At 41.4% G+C, this 20,537-nt stretch overlaps 1 protein-coding gene across 1 annotated transcript in view; it reads left to right on the top strand.

Annotated features, from left to right (window-relative positions):
- The first annotated feature begins 307 nt into the window (after positions 1-307).
- The window catches only part of LOC139612860 (collagen alpha-6(VI) chain-like), a 37,390-nt gene continuing 17,160 nt past the window's right edge, over positions 308-20,537 (top strand). Inside the window, exons 1-22 of the mRNA XM_071468949.1 lie at positions 308-410; positions 1,941-2,000; positions 3,001-3,098; positions 3,428-4,003; positions 4,888-5,448; positions 6,880-7,485; positions 7,896-8,456; positions 9,684-10,235; positions 10,537-11,115; positions 12,113-12,685; positions 12,793-13,151; positions 13,830-13,908; positions 14,692-14,837; positions 15,812-15,904; positions 16,175-16,228; positions 16,669-16,740; positions 16,932-16,958; positions 17,074-17,118; positions 17,646-17,699; positions 18,044-18,106; positions 19,912-19,977; positions 20,263-20,316. Of these exons, the coding sequence (XP_071325050.1) occupies positions 3,023-3,098; positions 3,428-4,003; positions 4,888-5,448; positions 6,880-7,485; positions 7,896-8,456; positions 9,684-10,235; positions 10,537-11,115; positions 12,113-12,685; positions 12,793-13,151; positions 13,830-13,908; positions 14,692-14,837; positions 15,812-15,904; positions 16,175-16,228; positions 16,669-16,740; positions 16,932-16,958; positions 17,074-17,118; positions 17,646-17,699; positions 18,044-18,106; positions 19,912-19,977; positions 20,263-20,316 (5,196 nt within the window). The 5' untranslated portion in view covers positions 308-410; positions 1,941-2,000; positions 3,001-3,022. The remainder of the gene's footprint in view (positions 411-1,940; positions 2,001-3,000; positions 3,099-3,427; positions 4,004-4,887; positions 5,449-6,879; positions 7,486-7,895; positions 8,457-9,683; positions 10,236-10,536; positions 11,116-12,112; positions 12,686-12,792; positions 13,152-13,829; positions 13,909-14,691; positions 14,838-15,811; positions 15,905-16,174; positions 16,229-16,668; positions 16,741-16,931; positions 16,959-17,073; positions 17,119-17,645; positions 17,700-18,043; positions 18,107-19,911; positions 19,978-20,262; positions 20,317-20,537) is intronic.

A 20,537-nucleotide genomic window follows, 5' to 3' on the forward strand; every position in this document is an offset into this window, starting at 1 on the left:
TTCCTGCAGAACTCAATTATTCCTTAACTACAGAGGATGTGCTGATTGGTTGAACAGAGACTGGTCTCCATGTGAAGTAATAAATCACTTGTTTTAAGCTGAGTTAAACTAAAATACTAATAATATCTACAGCTTCAAGATGATGAGAAACGGCTGCTCTGATTCACATTGGCAAATAAAAAAGTCATGGATTAGAGTTCATACCTTCTGCAGAATGTGGTGGGAGGAGGAGGAGAAGGAGGAGGAGGAAAAGGAGGAGGAGAAGGAGGAGGAGTACTTCTTGGTCAGATCTTATTCCTCCTCCTCCTGCTCTTCATCATCCTGCAGCCATCCAAGCCTGCAGTTCCCTACGCGACAGAGGCATTCCTGTGTGTGGATGCAGAGGGAGCTGATGCAGCAGCCGCAGATCTGTAAGTGTCTCTGAACGTCTCTTCACTCATGTGCAGTTGTAGAAAATGTGCAACAGTGCAGAGTTTAACAGTGGACTCACCTTTAGATCTGCAGAGTTCAGGTTCCTTGCAGGTGTCTTTAATGTCTCTTTTGGATAACTTTCTTTTAGCCTGGACAGTGACTTCTCAAATGCACATCACTTCTTTTTCTATTTCAACCAGATATTTTTAACTGATCACTGAAAGCTGTATTTTCTGTTTCTGGCTTCTTACATTTCAAGGAGTCTGGTGATGTTCTCTGTCTCTGTTAGTCGACGCATTTTGTCAAAGCAGAGTGGAGCTTATTAAGCGTCATTGCTTAATCACTTGAAGTGTGAGTTGGATGTTTTAACACCACACACACGCGAGCAGAGACTGAAGTCAGATCGCAGCCAAACAGCCAAAGTGCATCTGTTTCCCATTCAAGCTTTTCTCCAGACCAAAGGGGAGTTCTCCACAAAGAAACTGAAGCATCTCTGTGCTGCTGCCAGTTCTCTTCAAAGTGGTTGTTCACAGGACATAAAGATGGACATAAAGCTGTTTCCATGGCAACACAAGACCTGTGAAACTGTTGACATGTAATCTGTTATGTTATCTTCTGTAACTCATGTCTCTCATTCAGCATTTCTTTCCTTGGTGTGAAACGTTCATATTCTGTACTATCCAAGGGGCTCAGAGGTTCAACCCTGGGTCACCTGACAGCCGAATGGTTCAGGTGTGACCAATAGATGGGGCTGGTGATGGTGAGACACAGAACATGCACTTCCTGTGGGGGTCTGGGGGTAGGTGTTTTACGGAAAGTTAAATAAACGTTGGAGCTCATGAAAGACAATAAGAGTCTCATCATTTTTAAAGATGAACAAGACAGTGTATACCACATGGGCTCATGGGCCCTGACCAGAGGGTCCTGGGTTCGTCCCTGAGCCGGCCAGACTGTTTGCTGCATGTCAGTCTCCTTCTCTGTAAATACATTTCCTGTCTCTGTCATATAAAGGCATAAAATGGCCAAAAAAGAATTGAACAAATTTACCAGCGTGGCAGCCCAGGTACTTAACATCATCTTAGCTTGGTCTCATCATATCCATAAAACCCAACAACACTGTGCTGTCTGTTGTCTGAACACGTCTACAGCGTTCAGTCCTCTGTCCCACTGTTATTACAGACATTGAACTCACCACAGAAACTGAACTATCCCACTGTTATTACAGACATGTGAACTCATCACAGGAACTGGACTGTCCCACTGGTATTACAGACATGTGAACACTTGTTTTCTATGCTCACCAGAGTACGGCTTTTCTTTGTAAAGGATATTTTTATTTCTTATTTTAATTTGATGTAATATTTTTATTCTGATGGCCTTTTATTTATTTTTGAATCTTCTCCAATGCACCTTTAATATTTCTACTTCTCTTTTATTTTTCTTCTTCTGTGAAGAACATTGCTTTGCCTTCATTTGTATTGAAAGTGGTTAATTAGTGGTTAATTGTGTCTGTTTTTTCTCTTTTTCAGATCCAGGATCATCAGAGTCTCTAGACCTCCTGTCCTCCTGCTGACGTGTCTTTGAGTCAGGTAACATTTATTTATTTTATTTATCACAGTCACAGCTCATACGTCTCTTCAGAGCAGCATCTAACCACAGTGGTGTAGGACTCAGGTCTCTTTCTGGTCCACCTCAGCTCTGACAGGACCTCAGTCCTCTTTCTGTTCACACTTTGCTCTCCGACCTTTACTGCTTTGGATTATGGGTAGTTTTCACCTGGAACGAGGAGGCTGCTGCTGTAAAGGCTTTGTCTTATCCACATTCCTGTGGTATTTGGTTAAGATAGTAACATTTTATGTGTAATTTGGTTACAATAGTAAAAGTGGATAAGATAAGATGGTTGTTTGTTAGTCCCACAGTGAGGAAATGTGCAGTGTCACAGCAGCAAAGTGAACAACACAAGAAAGAAAAACTGCAAAAGTGGCTTGATGTGTTTTTTTTATTCAGTTCCTCCTCTGCTCTTGTTTTGAACATGAACCACCCAGGTGATCCCTTTGAGCTCTGGCAGTTTACAAGTATGTTTTTATTCAGGATTTTTTTCCCCCCCAGTTGTTTTGTTGTATAAATGTATATATATACGTATATATACATACACACACACACACACACACACACACACACACATTTATATAAAATTTCATACAAATGAAGGCAAAGCAATGTTCTTCACAGAAGAAGAAGAAAAAAAATTCAAACCATGTAGGAAATTGCAGTAATTATCTGAACAAACGTCCCCTTTTAATTCATGCAAATTGTAGAAAAACAGCAAAGCAGCTGAACATTATGGACATGCTGCACACCAAAAACAATACTTCAAACCTCTTTGTATTTATTAAAACATTTTTTTTAATTTGAAGAGTTCATTAACATTTTCTCCACATTTTTAAACAATACTTCCAATTAAAAAAGAAAATCAGAAGTTTCTGCTCCTGTATGCTGTAAGTTTTCAGTAAGTGTTGAAGCTGAAGACGTTTTACCTCAGAGTGGAAAATAAAGTTCCAACCAAACTCTGTTATATCTGCTTCACAGGAAGTGAGAAACTCGTCCCAAAATGAAGAGAGGCCCCGGTCTTCTCTTCAGCCTCTTCATAGCAGCGTGCTCCTATGGCATCGCTGCTCAGACAACAGGTGAGCTGTGGTTTTAGAAATGAGAGCTCGAGTCCAGTAAAACCGTGTGCTTGGTATTTGTGTGGTTTACGTCATAAACCCGAGAACAATGTAGTTCTGTACATGGACGGGTTCCCCTTTAAAGACAACATCAAGATTAAAAGCATAAGAATTAGAATTTAACTTCCACAGGATTTGAAAGAGTGAGTGTACGTGGCAGCTGGTGAAACTGGAGCTATCAGTTCATTAAGAGACACTGTGACCTGTAATTTTGATCTTCGTCTGTGACATTTTCTCTAGCGTACTTATTTTAAGACATACCATGCTGACTTCATTCTTCCCTTGTCCAGAGTGTGAAAACGCCACTGTGGCCGACATCGTCTTCCTGGTCGATGGCTCCTCAAGCATCAGTCCCCAAAGCTTTCAGGAGGTCCGGAATTTCCTCCGCAACATCATCAGGGCTGTTGACATTGGCCCCGGCAAAGTTCGTATCGGCTTGGCACAGTACAGTGACGAACCTCACCAAGAGTTCCTGCTGAAGGATCACAAGGACAGGAAGTCACTGCTGAACGCAGTGGAAAAAATGACCCACCGAGGAGGGGGAACAGAAACAGGCAAGGCCATCGACTTCCTCCTGAAACAGTGCTTCACCGAAGCGGCAGGGAGCCGAGCCAATCAACGGGTGCCTCAGGTTGCTGTGGTCATCACCGATGGGGAGTCCACAGACAGCGTGGCTGAACCTGCCCAGAGCCTGAGGGATCGTGGAATCTTGGTGTTTGCCATCGGGGTGGGAGAAGCAAATGAACAGGAGCTCCAGTCTATCGCCAACGAGCCCCCACACCACTTTGTGTTCACCATTGACGATTACCCAGCTCTGGAAACAATAAGGGAGCGTCTGCTGCAAACTGTTTGCAACTCTGTGGAGGGTTAGGAACCATTATATAACTGTCCCTTTGTTAATTTTAATATAAATTATAAAAATGCAAGAACAACACTTAGTCAAAGTCTGTCTTTTGAAATGCAGAAAGAGAGAGAGCATCTGTGGTTGCTAATAAGGCTTTTGTCCGTTAGGCTGAGGTCATATTGGGCTTGTTTGTGTGAATCTTCCCCAGACCGTTCAGGAATACCTCAAAATTAATTCACTACTGTTGTGATCTGCAGACGTCTTCAGTAGCCAACCGATGACTGCCATTTTCAGTGATGGTTTCCAACTGTTTTGACACCTGGGCAGGTGTACTTAGTGCTAGTTTGTACAAAGTGTTGTCAACAGCGTACCGCTTCTGAACGGCCGACCATCGTAGAGAGGGGCAAGACATGAATGTGAATTGAGTATAAAGGTGCACACACCTTGAAGGTAGTTATGGTGCAGCACCCACTTGTACACATGGAAAAAGTAGCAGTGAGAATCATGAAAAATGAGAGCTGTTGTGTTGTGCTGTTATGTTGTGTGCACAGTCCATTTTTCATCTTTTTACAGGTGAAAAACAGAATCTCAGCTGACTCATTCAAAGCTAGTTTATTACAATCTGCAATGCACCTCTTTAATAAGCCAATAAATATATAAAACTGCGGCTCAAAACCTAAAATTACAGAAATCTGAATGTGTCTCCTTTAAGTTGAAGGATCAATTAGGCTGAATTATTTGCCCCATCCTCAACCGTGACAAAATAGCCGAGGCATTGACAGGAATTGTGCTTGTACAGACACTTAAACAACAACCTCTTTGTTCAGAAGAGACTGACACTGCTAGCATTATAATAAAGTTGCACTGTACTGTCATAAAATAACTTTTTGTTGTGTTTTGTTTCAGCTTTGGCAGAAACATATGCAGATGTTTTCTTCCTGGTGGACAGTGGCATACCCGCAGGACCGCTCTCCTTATTTAAATCAGAGCTGAGCAAATTGATCAAGCAGATTAATGTTGGAGCGTCTGCTCACCGCATTGGTTTGGCTCAGTATGCCGAAGATACCAAGGTTGAATTTCTTCTCAGCGCTTTTCAGACCAAACAGGAGACCCTCAACGGTGTACAACGATTCCGCCCACGCCCACAACCCAACCAACCACACAACCTGGGCAGAGCTCTGCAGTACGCCAATACTCAATTTTTCACCCGCGAGGCAGGAGGCCGTGCACACCTGGGCTACCAACAGTTCCTGATCGTTGTGAGTGGAAAAGACTCAGATGATCCTGTACATAGGGCGGCTTATTTGATCCAATCAGCAGGGATCAATGTTGTGGGGATGAGTGCAGGTGCACCAAGGACTCTAATCGACCTTATTTCCAGTTATCCTCGGTATGCATTTGATGATGTCAGAGTAACTCTTCTAAAAACTATTTTAACAACTGTGACAAAGGAGAACGTTACTGAAGGTGAGAAAGTTTTTACTCATACCATTACCTCATTTTCTGCATCAGTTACTGTAAAGTCAACGAAATAATTACTAACACTGAATCAATAATTACTTGATTCAGTGGGAGGGGCTTCTGAAAATGTGTTTTCCAACATTTTTAGTAACTTGAAAATGGATCATGGTCTCTCAGTCAGTTCTGTACTGATTAGATAGACCAGCATATTTGTTCGTTAACGATTTGGCAGTTTATGGGCTGTGAAAGCTGACAACACTTAACAGCTTCCTTAACAGGAAGCTAAATGTTGCTTACCTTGTCGTCACCCCTCTCATCATATGTCTCACGTGACATCGCCTGTATTCTTCATCAACAAAAACTTGTAGATTTTACAATTACTTAGAGTTAAGTAGTGGAAAGTACTTAATTACTTTCCACTAATGAAACAATTATTCAGTATACAATATTGTTCAGTAGTCATAGCCTCACAAAACACAATTAACATGAAATAACTACTAACTACAGCCACTGACCCTCCACTGTCTCACTGCTCATGACTGAGCACCAGTGTCTGCTGACATTTAGATCATATAAGGCACTTTATAATAATACTTAGAATACACTTCATAATAACATTGGAAACAAAAGGGCTCAGCTACTTACAACATAATCTGATGTTAATGTTAGCTCAACAGCTAAAATCACAAATTCAGTTTTTACATTTTTCTTTATGTGCATGTTAAATGAATATCTTTATTGGTGACCGTAAGAGGTGTTGGTACGTACATTTTGAACATTGGACCTAGCTAGACGTTATCATACGCTGGGCTAACCATGTCCTGACTCCAGGTCTGCACTTAACATATGATTCTCAAATAACCACTCACAAATAAAAATAATTTAGCACTGCATTTGCTTTGTATAGCTTGCTTATCTTGTTGCCCACGAGAAACATTTCAACTAATACCTTGTTAAATGTTGGGCTGCAGGATTGTCCACATTGTTTCTCAGGAGAAAAAAATACAGACAAAATTCTTAAGCATTACATTTCACATGTTGTGCAAATAAAAATTAAATTATTATATTTTCCAGTAGCATCATCCACCCACTAAACCCCCTCTTGTTTTGTTCTTTGTTTCCCTCTGTTCTTTAACACTGTTGAGCCTAGTGCTACATGCAAGGTGGACTAGAAACATCATTAGTCTTTAACCTAACCACCTTCACACTTTCACAGCTAATCACCAAAATCATGCTTTCTGTATTGGCCTATTAGACACATAAAGCACCATAAGCATCAAGTATGCTGGTCTGTTAATAAGAAATGGCTCACAAAACAGAATTTTAAAGACTGTGTTTCCAAGTGAGTTATTCCTGTTATTTGTTTCATCTTGAACTATATATTTGAATGGGTAAGTAGCGCATGACTCATGTTAACTAATTACACTCCGTTCACAGATTGCAAAGGAGCCAATGTGGCAGACATTGTGTTCATCGTTGATGAGTCAGGAAGCATTGGACCCACCAACTTCCAGCTGGTACGCAACTTCCTGCACTCAGTTGTGAGCGGCCTGAATGTCAGTCGGACTAGAGTCAGAGTTGGTATTGTTACGTATGAAACCAGTCGCACAGCACACATCTACCTTGACACGTCCAGAGGCAAGGCAGAAATCCTGCAGTACATCAGCATCCTGCCTTACAAAGGTGGTGGTACAGCCACTGGAGCCGCCCTAAACTTCACACATGATGAGATCTTCATTGAAAGAAGGGGCAGAAGGAAAGGTGTCCAGCAGGTGGCAGTGGTGATCACAGACGGTGAATCCCAGGATAGTGTGAGCGAAGCAGCAATCCGTCTTCGTCGGGCTGGTGTCACCATTTACTCTGTAGGAATCAAAGATGCCAAGTTATCAGAACTGGAGGCGATGGCGTCTTACCCCACATACAAACATGTTTTTAATATTGCCACTTTCACGGGTCTGAAGCTCGAGAAGCAGCGCCTGCAGAAATCCCTGTGCAGTAACATCATTGATGAAACCACTACAGACAAGATTGACATCAAACAAGGTTTGAACAGTTGTGTCTCATAGTTGTGATAGTTCCAAGTTTAAAGATTTTATTGGCATTTATGTTGTAATACACAACATAAATGATAAAGGATATTTGGACTAATAAACAATTTTGACCTATGCTTAAAAAAAAAAACCTAAAAGGTTTTGGTTCCCAGAATGAGCAATGTAAGCAAGAAATCCTTGGTCAGTTTCCAAGTCATAGTAGGTCATTCAGAAGTCAACAGCCTGTCCCTCCCCACTACGGTTTTTTTTGTTTGTTTCTTTCTTTTGTGGGGGTGTGATTGTATCTGTTGCCTCATGTAGCTGTTCTTTAAATGCTTTCACTCAAATATAATTAATTTTAAATCTTCCTTCTCTTTGACTATATGAAAACAACAAACTCCTTTTGTTGCTTTTCCTCTCCAGCGTGTGAACAAAAGGATGACGCAGATATCTTCTTCCTGATGGACGACTCAGGAAGCATTGGAAATATAGACTTTGAGGACATGCAGCAGTTCATCATTAAGTTTATTAATAACTTCCATATTGGCCAAAACCATGTCCGTGTGGGGCTTGTGAAATACTCAGATGATGCATCTGTGCAAATTGAACCAACAACACACTCAGATGCTAAAACACTGGCAAAAGCTGTGAAGAATATTTTTCATGCTGGAGGTGGGACAAACACAGGAAAAGCGCTGGAATTCATGGTCCCACAAATTGAGAAAGCAAAGATCACTCGAGGCCACAAAGTCCCAGAGTACTTGATTGTCATCACCGATGGAGAATCCATGGATGATGTCACGGTTCCTGCAGAAAAATTAAGGGCAAAAGGTGTCACCATCTATGCCATTGGAGTGAAAGATTCAAACCAGAAGGAGCTGGAAGACATTGCTGGTGACCCAAAGAAGACTTTCTTAGTCAATAATTTTGATGCCTTGAAGTCCCTCAGTGATGGCGTCACCAGAGACATCTGTTCTCCAGACGGTAAGCACAACTGGACTAGAATTGACTTTAAAATGCACATCTAGTATATATGAAGCTGAGTTCAAACCAGAACTTCTGTATTTTGTTCTAGAAGTAAGAAAGCCTAATAAAAATATGGCCTTGAAATGTAACCTTAGTCAATTGTACATTGTGCGGTTCACATGTTATGTCTAGATAAGGATAGTAAAAAAATAAAATAAAATAAGCATAATTTTTTCTTTAATGCTTTTTTTGTTAGTGGGTTTTAACGAACACCATGTTCCTAAGTCCTCGACCATCACAGATTAAACGTCACCAGGTCAACAGAAGAGGCCGATCAAGTAGCCGAGGCTAGTTCAGATATAGATCTACCAATAGCGTGACAGAGAAGACTGAACATCACAGTAGTTTCTCAAACAGCAGAGATTACAGCTAGAAAGTTCAAATGTTTGATGAAAACATTGGTAAATATCATGAACATGGAAGAAGAAACCAAGTTACCATAATGCAAGTATGTGTCGTGCTACACTGGTACATTTTCACAGGAGATGTAATTTAAAAAAGTGATTGTTTAACTTTGATTAAAAAGCTTTCAACCTCTAATATCAGTTTCTACCGTAGATGCTCATTAGTTATCTGTTTTGCATTATTCACTGGAATTCAAACGTGCTCACCTCTATTTAAGTTGCTCTGGGGGAATTCATGTCCTCTCCCATCTGTCGGTAAACTAAAGCATCTAATATTACCAAACTGGTCTAGAGAGATGGGGTGACTTGTTGTTGACTAGGGTTATGTTGTTGGGCTGGATCTTTAGCAATATGCTGTATTACAAATGGCAAGCGATTTCGAAATAGGTTTTATCACCTTTGAAACACAGCCTGGAAGTTCCAGTTTCACATACATTATGCTCTCCGTGGTGTGTGGGGGGGTGGACATATGGTGGCCAGACTGAGCCTAGACTCACTTGGCCCTTCAGTTATTTGTGGATTCCGTCCCTCGACGCACAAATGGATCCTCACTAATATGGGCACAGGGTTAATTTGAGAAGTGATCTTCCAAAGGTACTACTTTAGTTTGGAGCTTTTGACATTGACTAGGACAATACATGCTTTTAAATAACCAGTCATCTGAAAATACACATCCCTAGTAGATTGTCTGATATCTATGATACCCAATGACTGGGCCCTATGGCAAGAAAAAGGCGAGGAAGAGACATCCCACTAACATTTCTGTGTTTTGTGTCCACAGCTTGCAAAGGTGTACCACTCGACATCATTTTCTTAGCTGACAGCTCTGGGAGCATCTCTGATTCAAGCTACAAGAAAATGACAGATTTCATAAAAGCCATCGTTAGTAAGTCTGTCATTGGGCAGAATGAGGTGCACATTGGTCTCATGCAGTTCAGCACTCTACAAAAACTGGAGTTTTCCCTCAACAGCTTCTACAGCAAAGATGAAATTTTGAAAGCCATCGATGATATGCAGCAAATGAATGAGAACACTCTCACAGGAGAGGCCATCACAAAGGTGTCGCAGTATTTTGAGAAAACCGAAGGAGGACGTCTTGAACTGGGACAGAGGCTGGTAATTATAACAGACGGAAAGGCCCAAGATGAGGTCAAAGGCCCCGCCGAAGCTCTTAGAGCAAAGGGAGTGGTGATCTACGCCATTGGAGTGGGCGATGCTAACACAGCCCAACTGGAAGATCTCAGTGGTTCATCGGACAAGGTCTTTTATGAGAGAGACTTTGATGCACTGAAGGAATTGGAGAGCCAGTTGGTCTTAAAGCTCTGTGAAGACGGTAAGGGCCACACAGGACTATCACAAATAGTAGTTTGGGTTAAGCAGACTGTGAGTTTGTAGAAGGTTCTTACTGTTATTCAGTCTAGACTAAATGAGTCTGTACCTCAAATAAGCAAGAAAATATTTTATTGTTTGCCTTATGTATGTATTACACCAATTATATCTCCCCACAAATACTGTGTACAAGCTGTAAAGCACTCTTCAGCTAACAGCAAATTTAGTTTGGCAGTAAATCAAGGTATTACCTAAAATATTTGATTGAGTTACCATTTTAATATTTGTCTTTTTTCTTCAACCAGATTGTAAGAAGATTCAAAGAGCTGACATTATTTTCCTTGTGGATGGCTCCACAAGTATAGATTCAACAGAGTTTACAAGCATGCAGACGTTTATGAAATCTATAGTGAACAGAACCACAGTTGGCAAGGACCAGACTCATTTTGGAGTTATTGTCTATGCCAATAAATCAGAGTCTGTTTTTCCTCTAAAAAAGTATGAATCCAAACAAGATGTTCTTAATGCAATTACAAATGTGAAAGCACCAACGGGAAATACCTACACAAGCCAGGCCTTGAAAGACTCCCTAAAGTACTTTGGGGCTGAACATGGAGGCCGAAAAGCACTCAAGGTGCCGCAAATTCTCATGGTGATCACAGACGGGGAAGCCACTGACCCTCATGATCTGAAGACGGCATCTGATAAACTGCGAGAAAACAAGATCACTGTCTTCAGTATCGGAGTGGAGAAGGCAGACAGGAAAGAGCTGGAAACCATGGCTGGTGATGACGCATCCAAGGTTTTCTATGTAGACAATTTTGTGGACCTAGAAACGCTGCACAAGAATATTTCCTCTGTTCTCTGCAATTCCACTAAACCAGGTAAGAGGTGTCATATTACATTTGTTAGCTGACAACACTTTGCTAATTGAACAGTCAATTGTGTTGATTGTCATTTACTATCTCACTGTCACCCCTCTTGTCAAAGAATGCGCACGAGAAGCTACATGACGTCTGCCACATCCAGTGGTGTCTTTGGTTGTAGCGCTAGCCTCCATGTCAGTGTAGTTTTGTTAAGACTAATAGAAATCACAGCTCTGATGCATGAACAGCGAGTCTTTCATTAACTCAACTGGCTCAGTTGTAATTGTAGATGGTGAAGATAAAGATAATTTGTACTGATAGCAGAGGGACCAAGGCACATTTTCAACATGTTTTTTTCAATTTGTACAATTGACTCAGTCAGAAGCAGAATGGGTCATTTTTTTCTGACAAAACAAATTTAATAATTGATAATCAGCTATAATTGAATAATAATCAGTTGATGCATAGATTATCATCTGAATCATCTGATCAACATCTGAACACGCCTTGTCCAGCTAACAAGGTTAGTGATTAGTGGGCAGAGCGTGGAAATATGGGGAAAAAAAGCCCTGTATGTCTGATTACCTGCAGACCACACAAGGCGCATATTGGTCACAATTTGTGACTCATGATTCTCTGCTTACACGGGTCAGAGCCTAAATAGCAATCTGGTGCAGGTCAGAAAATGTTCCCAAGCTCTACTAGCTGCAAGTGCCTTAACCAGTAGGAATCACTAGGGGTGAAAATGACATCCCTCATTGACTTCCCACCAGTGAACTTAGCGAGTTTAGCTCATTGGGGATACTGATAACAGTCTGAGCACTGCGTGAGAAATTGTAGTAAATCCTATGTTATCATCAATAGCAGAGTGTGGAGACATTTCAGACCATAATAAATTGGGGAGTTAAGAGTGTGCCGTGGCCAAGCGTAGATTCTGCTAAAGAGAGATGATTTCACAACAAAGTTGTTTGTTAGTAATGTCAGCTAACGCCTGTCTCATGCTTTGCCTTGGCAGTTTGTGAGAAAGACAAGGCTGATGTGGTCTTTCTACTTGATCGATCAAGCAGCATCACTCCAGACAACTACACCATCATGATAAACTTCACAGCACAATTAGTGAACAGCCTTGACGTCAGTGAAGGATTTGTACATGTTGGAGTTGCACAGTTCAGTGATGACCCTAAGGATGAGTTTTACCTCAACAAGTACTCCAAGAAGGAGCACGTGATGGCACACATCGAGAAAATGAAATACGCTGGTGGAAACACCTATCTTGGAAAGGCCTTGGATCACATGAAGAGGTACTTTGAGGTGTTGCATGGTAGCCGTTTATATGCCTGGATCCCCCAGAATCTGGTGTTGATCACAGATGGTGATTCTCATGATGATGTGGAGGATGCAGCTAACGATCTCAGGGCTCTGGGGGTAGAGGTGTTTGCCATTGGTGTGGGAGACGTCCATGACCTACAGCTCCTGCAGATCGCAGGCAACCCAGAGAGGCTTTTCAGTGTGCGGAACTTCAATAATTTGGTAAAGATCAAGCAAAAGGTGATTGACGCCATGTGTGGAGAGGAGCCTCCGGTCACTGGTAAGTTGAAATGTGTGACTTTGGCTCCTTGTTTCTCTCCCTGTCTTTCCCACCATGTTCCTCTATGTCTAAGACTGCCAAAGGTAAAGACATATTTCCCTTTGCAGAAGGCTGCACCATTGATATCGCCATGGGATTTGATATTTCTCGGAGAACTAGGGCACCTGGTCAGATGCTGGTCAGTGGCCACACCAAGCTACAGACCTTCCTGCCAGAGATCGCCCGTTACCTTTCCTCAGTAGAAGGCCTTTGCTGTGTTGACCCCAAATTGGTGGAGACCAAAATTTCCTACCATGTGTTAGATCGTACTGGACAGTCTTTGTATGACACAAACTTTGAAGGCTACAGTGAGGATGTGCTGAAGAAAGTCATGGCCCATCCAGTGTCAGAAAACACCTACTTCAACAGCGCCATGCTGACTGCCTTCAAGGGGATTTTCCAAGCCAAGTCCAAAGCTAATGTGAAGGTAAGAATGATGATCTGCAACATCCTCAGTTATGTTTCCAGTCATTCATCATGAAATTATTTTAGGGTGACGTATGCTTCCTCATTCATTGGTCTCAGTATATGTTCAGCATGCTAATGTGACAGGTGGCAGGTATAGTGTTTAAACACAAAGCACAGCTGAGGCTGATGGGGGTGTCATTACTTTTTCAGGCATTTGGCGATAAACCAAAGAACTGGAAAGTATTGTCGACTTGATGATCACCAACATTATTACAACTAATACTGAGGAATATATGTACAAAATTTCATGGTCCCTCCAATAGTTGACACATTTCTTTCAAAACCACAAATCTGAACCTTATGGTGATACTAGAACATGCATCAAGGGATCAGTTATGTCATTAGTATTTATCCTCTAAGGATCATCAACATCTGCACAAAATTTTAGGCCAACCCATCAAAAAGTTGTTGAAATACATCAGTCTGAATCAGAGTAATGAACATGTTATCACCAAGCAAAATATTTCTTCAGTTTAAATACATAAGAACAAAATACCAGACAGGTTACCAATCATCGCCCCACTATACCTCAATAATCCTGATTGGAATCATTTTCAGACCTGCCAGAAACATATGATTCTTATCAAGGACTTTAACAACGACAGCAGTCTAACATGTGACTAACCTTATCTTATAGGTGCTGGTGATCTTCTCAGACGGACTCGATGAAGACGTGATGAAACTGGAGCAAGAATCAGAACTGCTGCATCAGTCTGGTAAAAACTGGAAGGAGTTGTTTCCAGTGCTCTGATAAGTAGAAATCTAGATGAAATAATCCTTCTCTCCAATAATTTATTATTTACTTTATTTACTCCAAAACTGCACTTTGTTTCTCTGATTCCATTTTTCCATTCTGTCTTCTCCTTCACCTTCCCTTTGCTTCTTTCTTGTTGTTTCTTTCATGTTGTCAGACCCATCTCCTTCTTTCTTTGGTTCTTATATTCTTCCCTAATCCTTACTTCCTTTTCCTGTCTTTCTGGCCTTTCAACTCCTACTTCCCCTCCTGCCTTTACTTGGTGAAACGTGTCACACACCTTACTCAAGTCATTATTGCATGTTTTACTTAAATCCATCAGGTATGTGCTTAATTATAGATAAAGAAGGAATGTCTACATTTGTTTGTTTTGTTTTTTTGCTTTGGATCCCAATAGGAACCTTTTAATGTTTTCTATATACCTGTCAATATGAAATTTCCTATCATCTAATCCAGTTGAGCAGTCTATGTTTCTCCATTCCTTTATCGATTTATCCTTCAATTTATCACCATCTGTACATCACACCAATCTATTTTAAGAACGCTTGGACCAGTATTCATCCTAATTCTTGAGATGTTTTGAGACATTAAAATCAGGATTACCTTATGGTATGTACAGTACCAGTCAAAGGTTTGCACACACTTTCCCATAGTGTGTCCAAACCTTTGACTGGTACTGTATGTGGAGAAATGACTTATGATGGCATTAAGCCCACATCTCTTGTTGTTTTTTTGTTGGGGTCAGGGGTCAGCGCTCTGTTGACTGTGGCTCTGGAGGGAGTGCGTAACCCCGCCCAGCTGCAGATGGTGGAGTTTGGCCGCGGATTCGCCTACCATCTTCCTCTGAGCATCGGCATGCCCAATGTGGGCAGCACCATCTTCAAACAGATTGTAAGTCATTTGTGTTACTGCTGAGCACCAGTAAACCGCCTCAAGGCATCAGTGTGCTTCAAGGAAGGTAGTCTGTGTGATGCGTCCGCTGACCACACTGTGAGCGAGGCTCTGTCGTCATCACCGCCTCCTGGGTGCATCCCACTGAGGAGAGATTGGAGAGTTTTCCAGTTTTCCAGTTTTCCAGAAGAAAGCTGCATTACCCTCATACATTTACAGACTGTTGTGATTTAGCCTGTCTTATCATGACAACAAAACACTTAAGTTTCAGAAAATGTTGAAATAATTTGGTTTGTGTTGCAAGTGAAATAATCGCGTGGTGTTCGCCTATTTTAATATTATATATATCTATTCTTATATATGGTTTGCAAATATAAAATAAAGAGTAAACTGTGTCATGTTCAGTGATGTAATAGCTCCATCAAAAATGAAAAATTCCAACTGCAACAACTTGAAATCTGTTTGATTCAGATGTTGTCTTGTAGCGTCCCGGCTAAATGATGGTCGAACTCTCAAACTGATGGTTCAAGTTCCTTTATTTCGCGAACCGTGATCCATTAATGAACATTATGAACACACCGTAAGAGCTTGTGCCTCTTATTAGCCAGGTGCTGCATTTCATGTAACTTAGGCACACTTTTTAGCATTGACACACTCCTTGCCTTGCAGACACACTTTTCTCACAGCCGGTGAAGTCCGAAGCACCGGATGTTTACGAGGTTTCGGCGGGACGCCTTCAAAATAAAAGCACTGGATATAACGTCTGCTTAATATATAAAAAATAATGACTTGACCTTAACTTATGTTCATAAACTAAATAAATAAACATAAAGACAACAAATGTAGTTATGTGTTAATTATATTAAAGGTCATTTACATGTCTGTTACTCTCTGTGTTGAAATAAAGACCTGTGTTGAAAATCAGGAAATTTGCAGTAATTGTTCTCTTGTGTCCACGCTCTGTTTCTCTGCAGAACACAGTGTCAGACAGGGTGTGCTGCAACGTCACGTGCAAATGTTCAGGACATGAAGGCCCCCGTGGTTCTCCAGGAACACCGGGGACAAAGGTGACTGGATGTTAAGTTATGTTATGTTAAGAACACTGGCGAAACGTGAAAAGCAAGAAGTCCGGTCTGGTCTAAAGTGAGCAACGGGCCGAGTTCAACTTTTCATTTCATTCAATATTGTACTCAGAAAGTGAGATTACAGATGTTCAACAGTCAACCTCATTATCATCAAGGTCATTGGTTGTTCAGATGCAGTTGTAGCAGATTGACTACTTTACTTCATTTTTGACCTTTGTAAGTTTCTGATATTGTTGTGTGATTTATAAACAGGGTTCGCGTGGACAGAAGGGTCAGCCAGGCTTCCTGGGAGAGGAGGGAGTCAGTGTAAGTGTTTCAGTTAATCCACACAGTGTTTAGACCAACTTTGGTCACGATGGGATGAAACTGGGAGGAGGGGTCAAACAACCTGAATCCTCATGGAACTGGAAACGCAACAACCTTAGTTGGTGTTGGAGGAAAATCAGTTTCATGTGATCTGCTTCTTTTAAAAGTCTGGGTTAAAAAAAATCTGTAAACTCTTAACCAAATTCCTATTTTTGAGCATGAATTGAACTTACAGACGAATGGGATCAAATAGGCAGGACTGCGCAGCACAGTAAGTGTTATATGCTTTTTAATGTCTTTTGATGATGATGATGATCTCTAGTCTGCTGCTGAAATTTGCTCATAAAAATGTATCAGTATTACAGACAGGGAAGTACACGGTCTTATCTGGACTCCAGCGTCATCTGTTGTGTCACTGCTTACTTTGTTCATTGTTGCAGGGTGAGCGAGGGCCTCCTGGACCAAGTGGACCTTCAGGCCTCCAGGGCTGTCCTGGAGTCAGTGGACTAAAGGTAGAGCATGGCTCAATTATACTGAAAAGACCTGTCTGCTATCCGTTTGTGAAAAAATGTGACATTTATTTTATGCAAATTTCCCATGAGACTGGGAAAACTGATTACAATAGTAATAGTATGTAAAACATGTCATCATTTGCCTGTCAGATGTTGTTGATGTGTTTAAATTGTGTTGTTTGTATCTGCAGGGCAACCGAGGAATCTCTGGCAACAGGGTGAGTGACAACAGCCTGCTTCAATGTAAAGTCAAAGACGTAACATGAAGTTCAGCGTTTTTAGTGAAGAGTTAAGTTTCAATTGAGTCTCACTAGCTGTCCTCCAATGCTGCAGGGGGAGAACGGAGAAGATGGACTGGATGGAGTTGATGGAGAGCAGGTATGATTGTCAGCATATCTCCTTTCTGATAAATACGATACTTTGTCTGCATTTTTAATTTCTTAAAGGTCCCATATTGAGAGGTGAGATGTCCATGTGTTTGTGATTATAAAGCAGGTCTAGGTTCTATATTAATACTGTGAAAGTATCAAAGCCTCAGTCCACAGAGAAATGCACACAGCCTGTATTCAGACACTGAGCCTTAAAACCAGCCGTCAGGACTTCTGGAACTTTGTGATGTCACAACAAAACAGTCACTGCCCGCAGCCATGCCCCAAGCCCCGCCCACCTGGACCCAACTGACCTGTTGTTACTAGAGCTCAATAGAGAAGCCTGAGAGAGGAGATGTAAAACTACACTGAGATGGTTTTTGGTTCTTAAAACCACAAATATATCTTCTGATGGAGCTCAACACTTCAGATAAAACAGAAGTGTAAAATATGGGACCTTTAAATAGACTTGCAGTAAAGAGCAGCAGTGTCTCTTAGGCCCTCAGAGCTGACCTGTCTCTGTTGTTGTGTTTGCAGGGTGTTACAGGACCAGGCGGAGATAAAGGAGAGCGAGGACACCCAGGAAACCCAGTAAAAAAATTATATATTGATTTTCATTTCTCTGCATGATGGGCCTAAGGTCAGTCTTTGGTCTTTGAGTCTTGTCTTTGTCTATTTGTTTATTTTAAATATACTCCAAAATAACTTGCATTTTTGGTTTGGTAATATTATGTTTGTCCTGCTTCTTTCTACTACTCTTCTTATTTCTGATACTATTGCTGTGTTTACTTATGTTATGTCCTTAAAACAAAGTGTCCTGCTGTAATTCAGTGGATTTCCCCTTTAGTCCTCCACACTGATGGCTCATCACACTGTGATGACGGAGTGAACCTCAGAGGCGTTGACCTTTTGACACATTGAACTGTCATCTTCAGGGTATCCCAGGTATCAGAGGGCAGGAGGGGCTGAAAGGACAGCGAGGACTGAGAGGAGATCCGGTGAGTACCAAGATGAACCAGTGCATCCAACCAGTGCAGACACAGTCATGCAGAGCATGATCCCTCTCTGGCTTCCCACTCACAAACACTTATTTGAGTTCATTAGAATAAAGAAATTACACTTGAAGCATCTGTAACTTCCAAGATGGTCCACTTAACGTTAAGTTTTTCAGCTACACGTATCTGCAGGGACAAACACTGTGTAGTATGTAGAGGATTCTTCACAGGTCCTGCAGATCACAGACAAATCATTGTGTAAGCGCTTGAGAAAATGAGGGGAAAGAGAAACAGAGATGTTCTTGTTCTTGGCAGACTCCGCGTGTTGGTGATGCACAGACACACTTGCTTCTCGGCTCAGTTTATTTCTGTTGTCTCTGCAGTGACATCACACTCCCAACATGATTACAAAAGGTTATTATTATGGAAGGGCATTAAATTTAGCATCTGTTGTGTCCCCTGTTAGAAATCGGTCACAGCTGGAACACAGCTGGAAGCTTGTAAAAGATATTCTTCTTTTGAAAAACTACAGACTCGATGTGATGAATAAAATCTCTTTCGTTCATGCTGCATGGTGAGAAGACGCCAGCGTGGTCATTCTCTGAAGGCAAACGAAAAAACACCAGGTTGATTCGGTCAATCATACATGCAGGCGTTGATCATGCCTTCCTCAGTATAAAGACCCTTTAATGTTAACTCTCAGGTGGTCAGCTGATTGGCATCTGATTACCTCACAACTACCTCAACAAATCAATACATTGGCTCGTTGACTGGGCGACAGTGTCAAGAAAAAAAGCTCTGGGTGGGCAGCTGTGAGTGGCTGAGTGATGATTTGAAAGTTTGCATTGATCTCATGAGCAGGAGGACATGGACTCTGCTGTATTTACTGGGTTTAATGGATTTATTGAGACCAACGCCGACGTCTCGGTGCAAGAACGGTAACAGGCACAAAGTCTGAAATGTTACAGAACAAGGAGCTAAATGAAAGTTGGGGCGAAAAGATGAGTTTTAAGTTTGGAATTGAAGCCTCAACAGAGTCAGACAGTGTGATGTCAGCAGGGAGGTTGGAGGATGCAGCCTGATAGGAAAATGCTCTGCAGACATGTTTTAACTCTGGGGACAGACAGAATTTAGGAACAGGAAATTTTGAGACATCAGCTTTTGACAGCAGAGAAACAGACCTGAGAAGAGTCACTGGCTTTTACAGGGAGGTACAGCTGGGTATCATTAGTGTAACAGTGGAAGTTAATTCCATGACTTCAAATAATTTGGCCAAGAGATGAAATATAATGAGTGAAAAGCAGAGGGCCAAGAACAGAGCCCTGTGGTTCCCCATATTTCACATGTCAATGTAGTGTTGTTCTAGGAGACACGCCGACAGGTAAGTGGGACTTTAACCAGGTGAGGGCCAGAGATGCTGAATTTGCTTTCCAGTGGAAATATAAGTTTACAATGATCTGTGGTATCAAAAGCTGCACTAGAGCATAGAGGTGGAATCTGAATCCATGAAAGCAGAAGATCATTTACTACTTTAGTAAGTGTTGTCTCAGAGGAGTGAGCAGCCTTGAAGGCAGGCTGAAAAGGTTCAAAAATACTCTCCAGTAAGTGTTTGTAAAAAAGAGATACATTGTGAATAAGGCCGAAGTGGTCTGTAGAGATGGTTTTAATACCATAGCCTCAAAAGAGTTAAAGGTAGCATGAAGATTGGAGGTTAAACTGAAAGTAGACTTAAAGATTAATGTGTGATTAAACTCTTATCTTTTCAAACTGACTGAATTAAGACTGTGCCCTTGTGTTTTGACTGATAGGGTGAACCCGGTACTGACAACACTGTCCTAGGAGCCAAAGGAGACCCCGGCAACCCAGGATTAGTGGTAAGAAACATCACACAATGCAGGTTTATGAAGGTTATCACAGCCAGGTAAACGCTGTGGTTAGTATTTTTCCATCCTCTGATAAGATGACTGAAGAACAAAGTTTTTTCACAACTTTAACATCCAAGTTTGTAGTAAAAGGAAATTTCTTCACACTCCTTTTTAGAACATCAGCTCCTTGTAGTCTGCAAATCTGCATTCATGGTTTGGTATTTGACACCAAAAACAAACCTTTAATTTCTCATGAGTCCTATGTATTCATCCACAATGTGTTTAAATCCACAGGGTGCACCTGGACCAGATGGGCGGCCAGGTGAGCGGGGGGTTGGCGGAAACCAGGTAAGAGGTCTGACCTTTGTCCTATCAAATAAACATGACTTGATGCACTTTTTGCTAATGATAATTCTATAAGTAAAGTTTTTTTGTTACAGAGCATTTTAACTCCAAGTTACTGTTGCTTCTGTTCAAATAAAGGATCTGAAATCTTCATCCACCACTGGCTATGACAGTTTCTGGCTTTGACTGTGAAGCAGCTGGAAGAATAAATTCATAAAGTATTG

The sequence above is a fragment of the Trachinotus anak genome, unplaced genomic scaffold (assembly GCF_046630095.1).
Source record: "Trachinotus anak isolate AG129_WGS33_773 ecotype Australia unplaced genomic scaffold, CSIRO_AGI_Tana_v1 ptg000032l, whole genome shotgun sequence".
Taxonomy (NCBI): domain Eukaryota; kingdom Metazoa; phylum Chordata; class Actinopteri; order Carangiformes; family Carangidae; genus Trachinotus; species Trachinotus anak.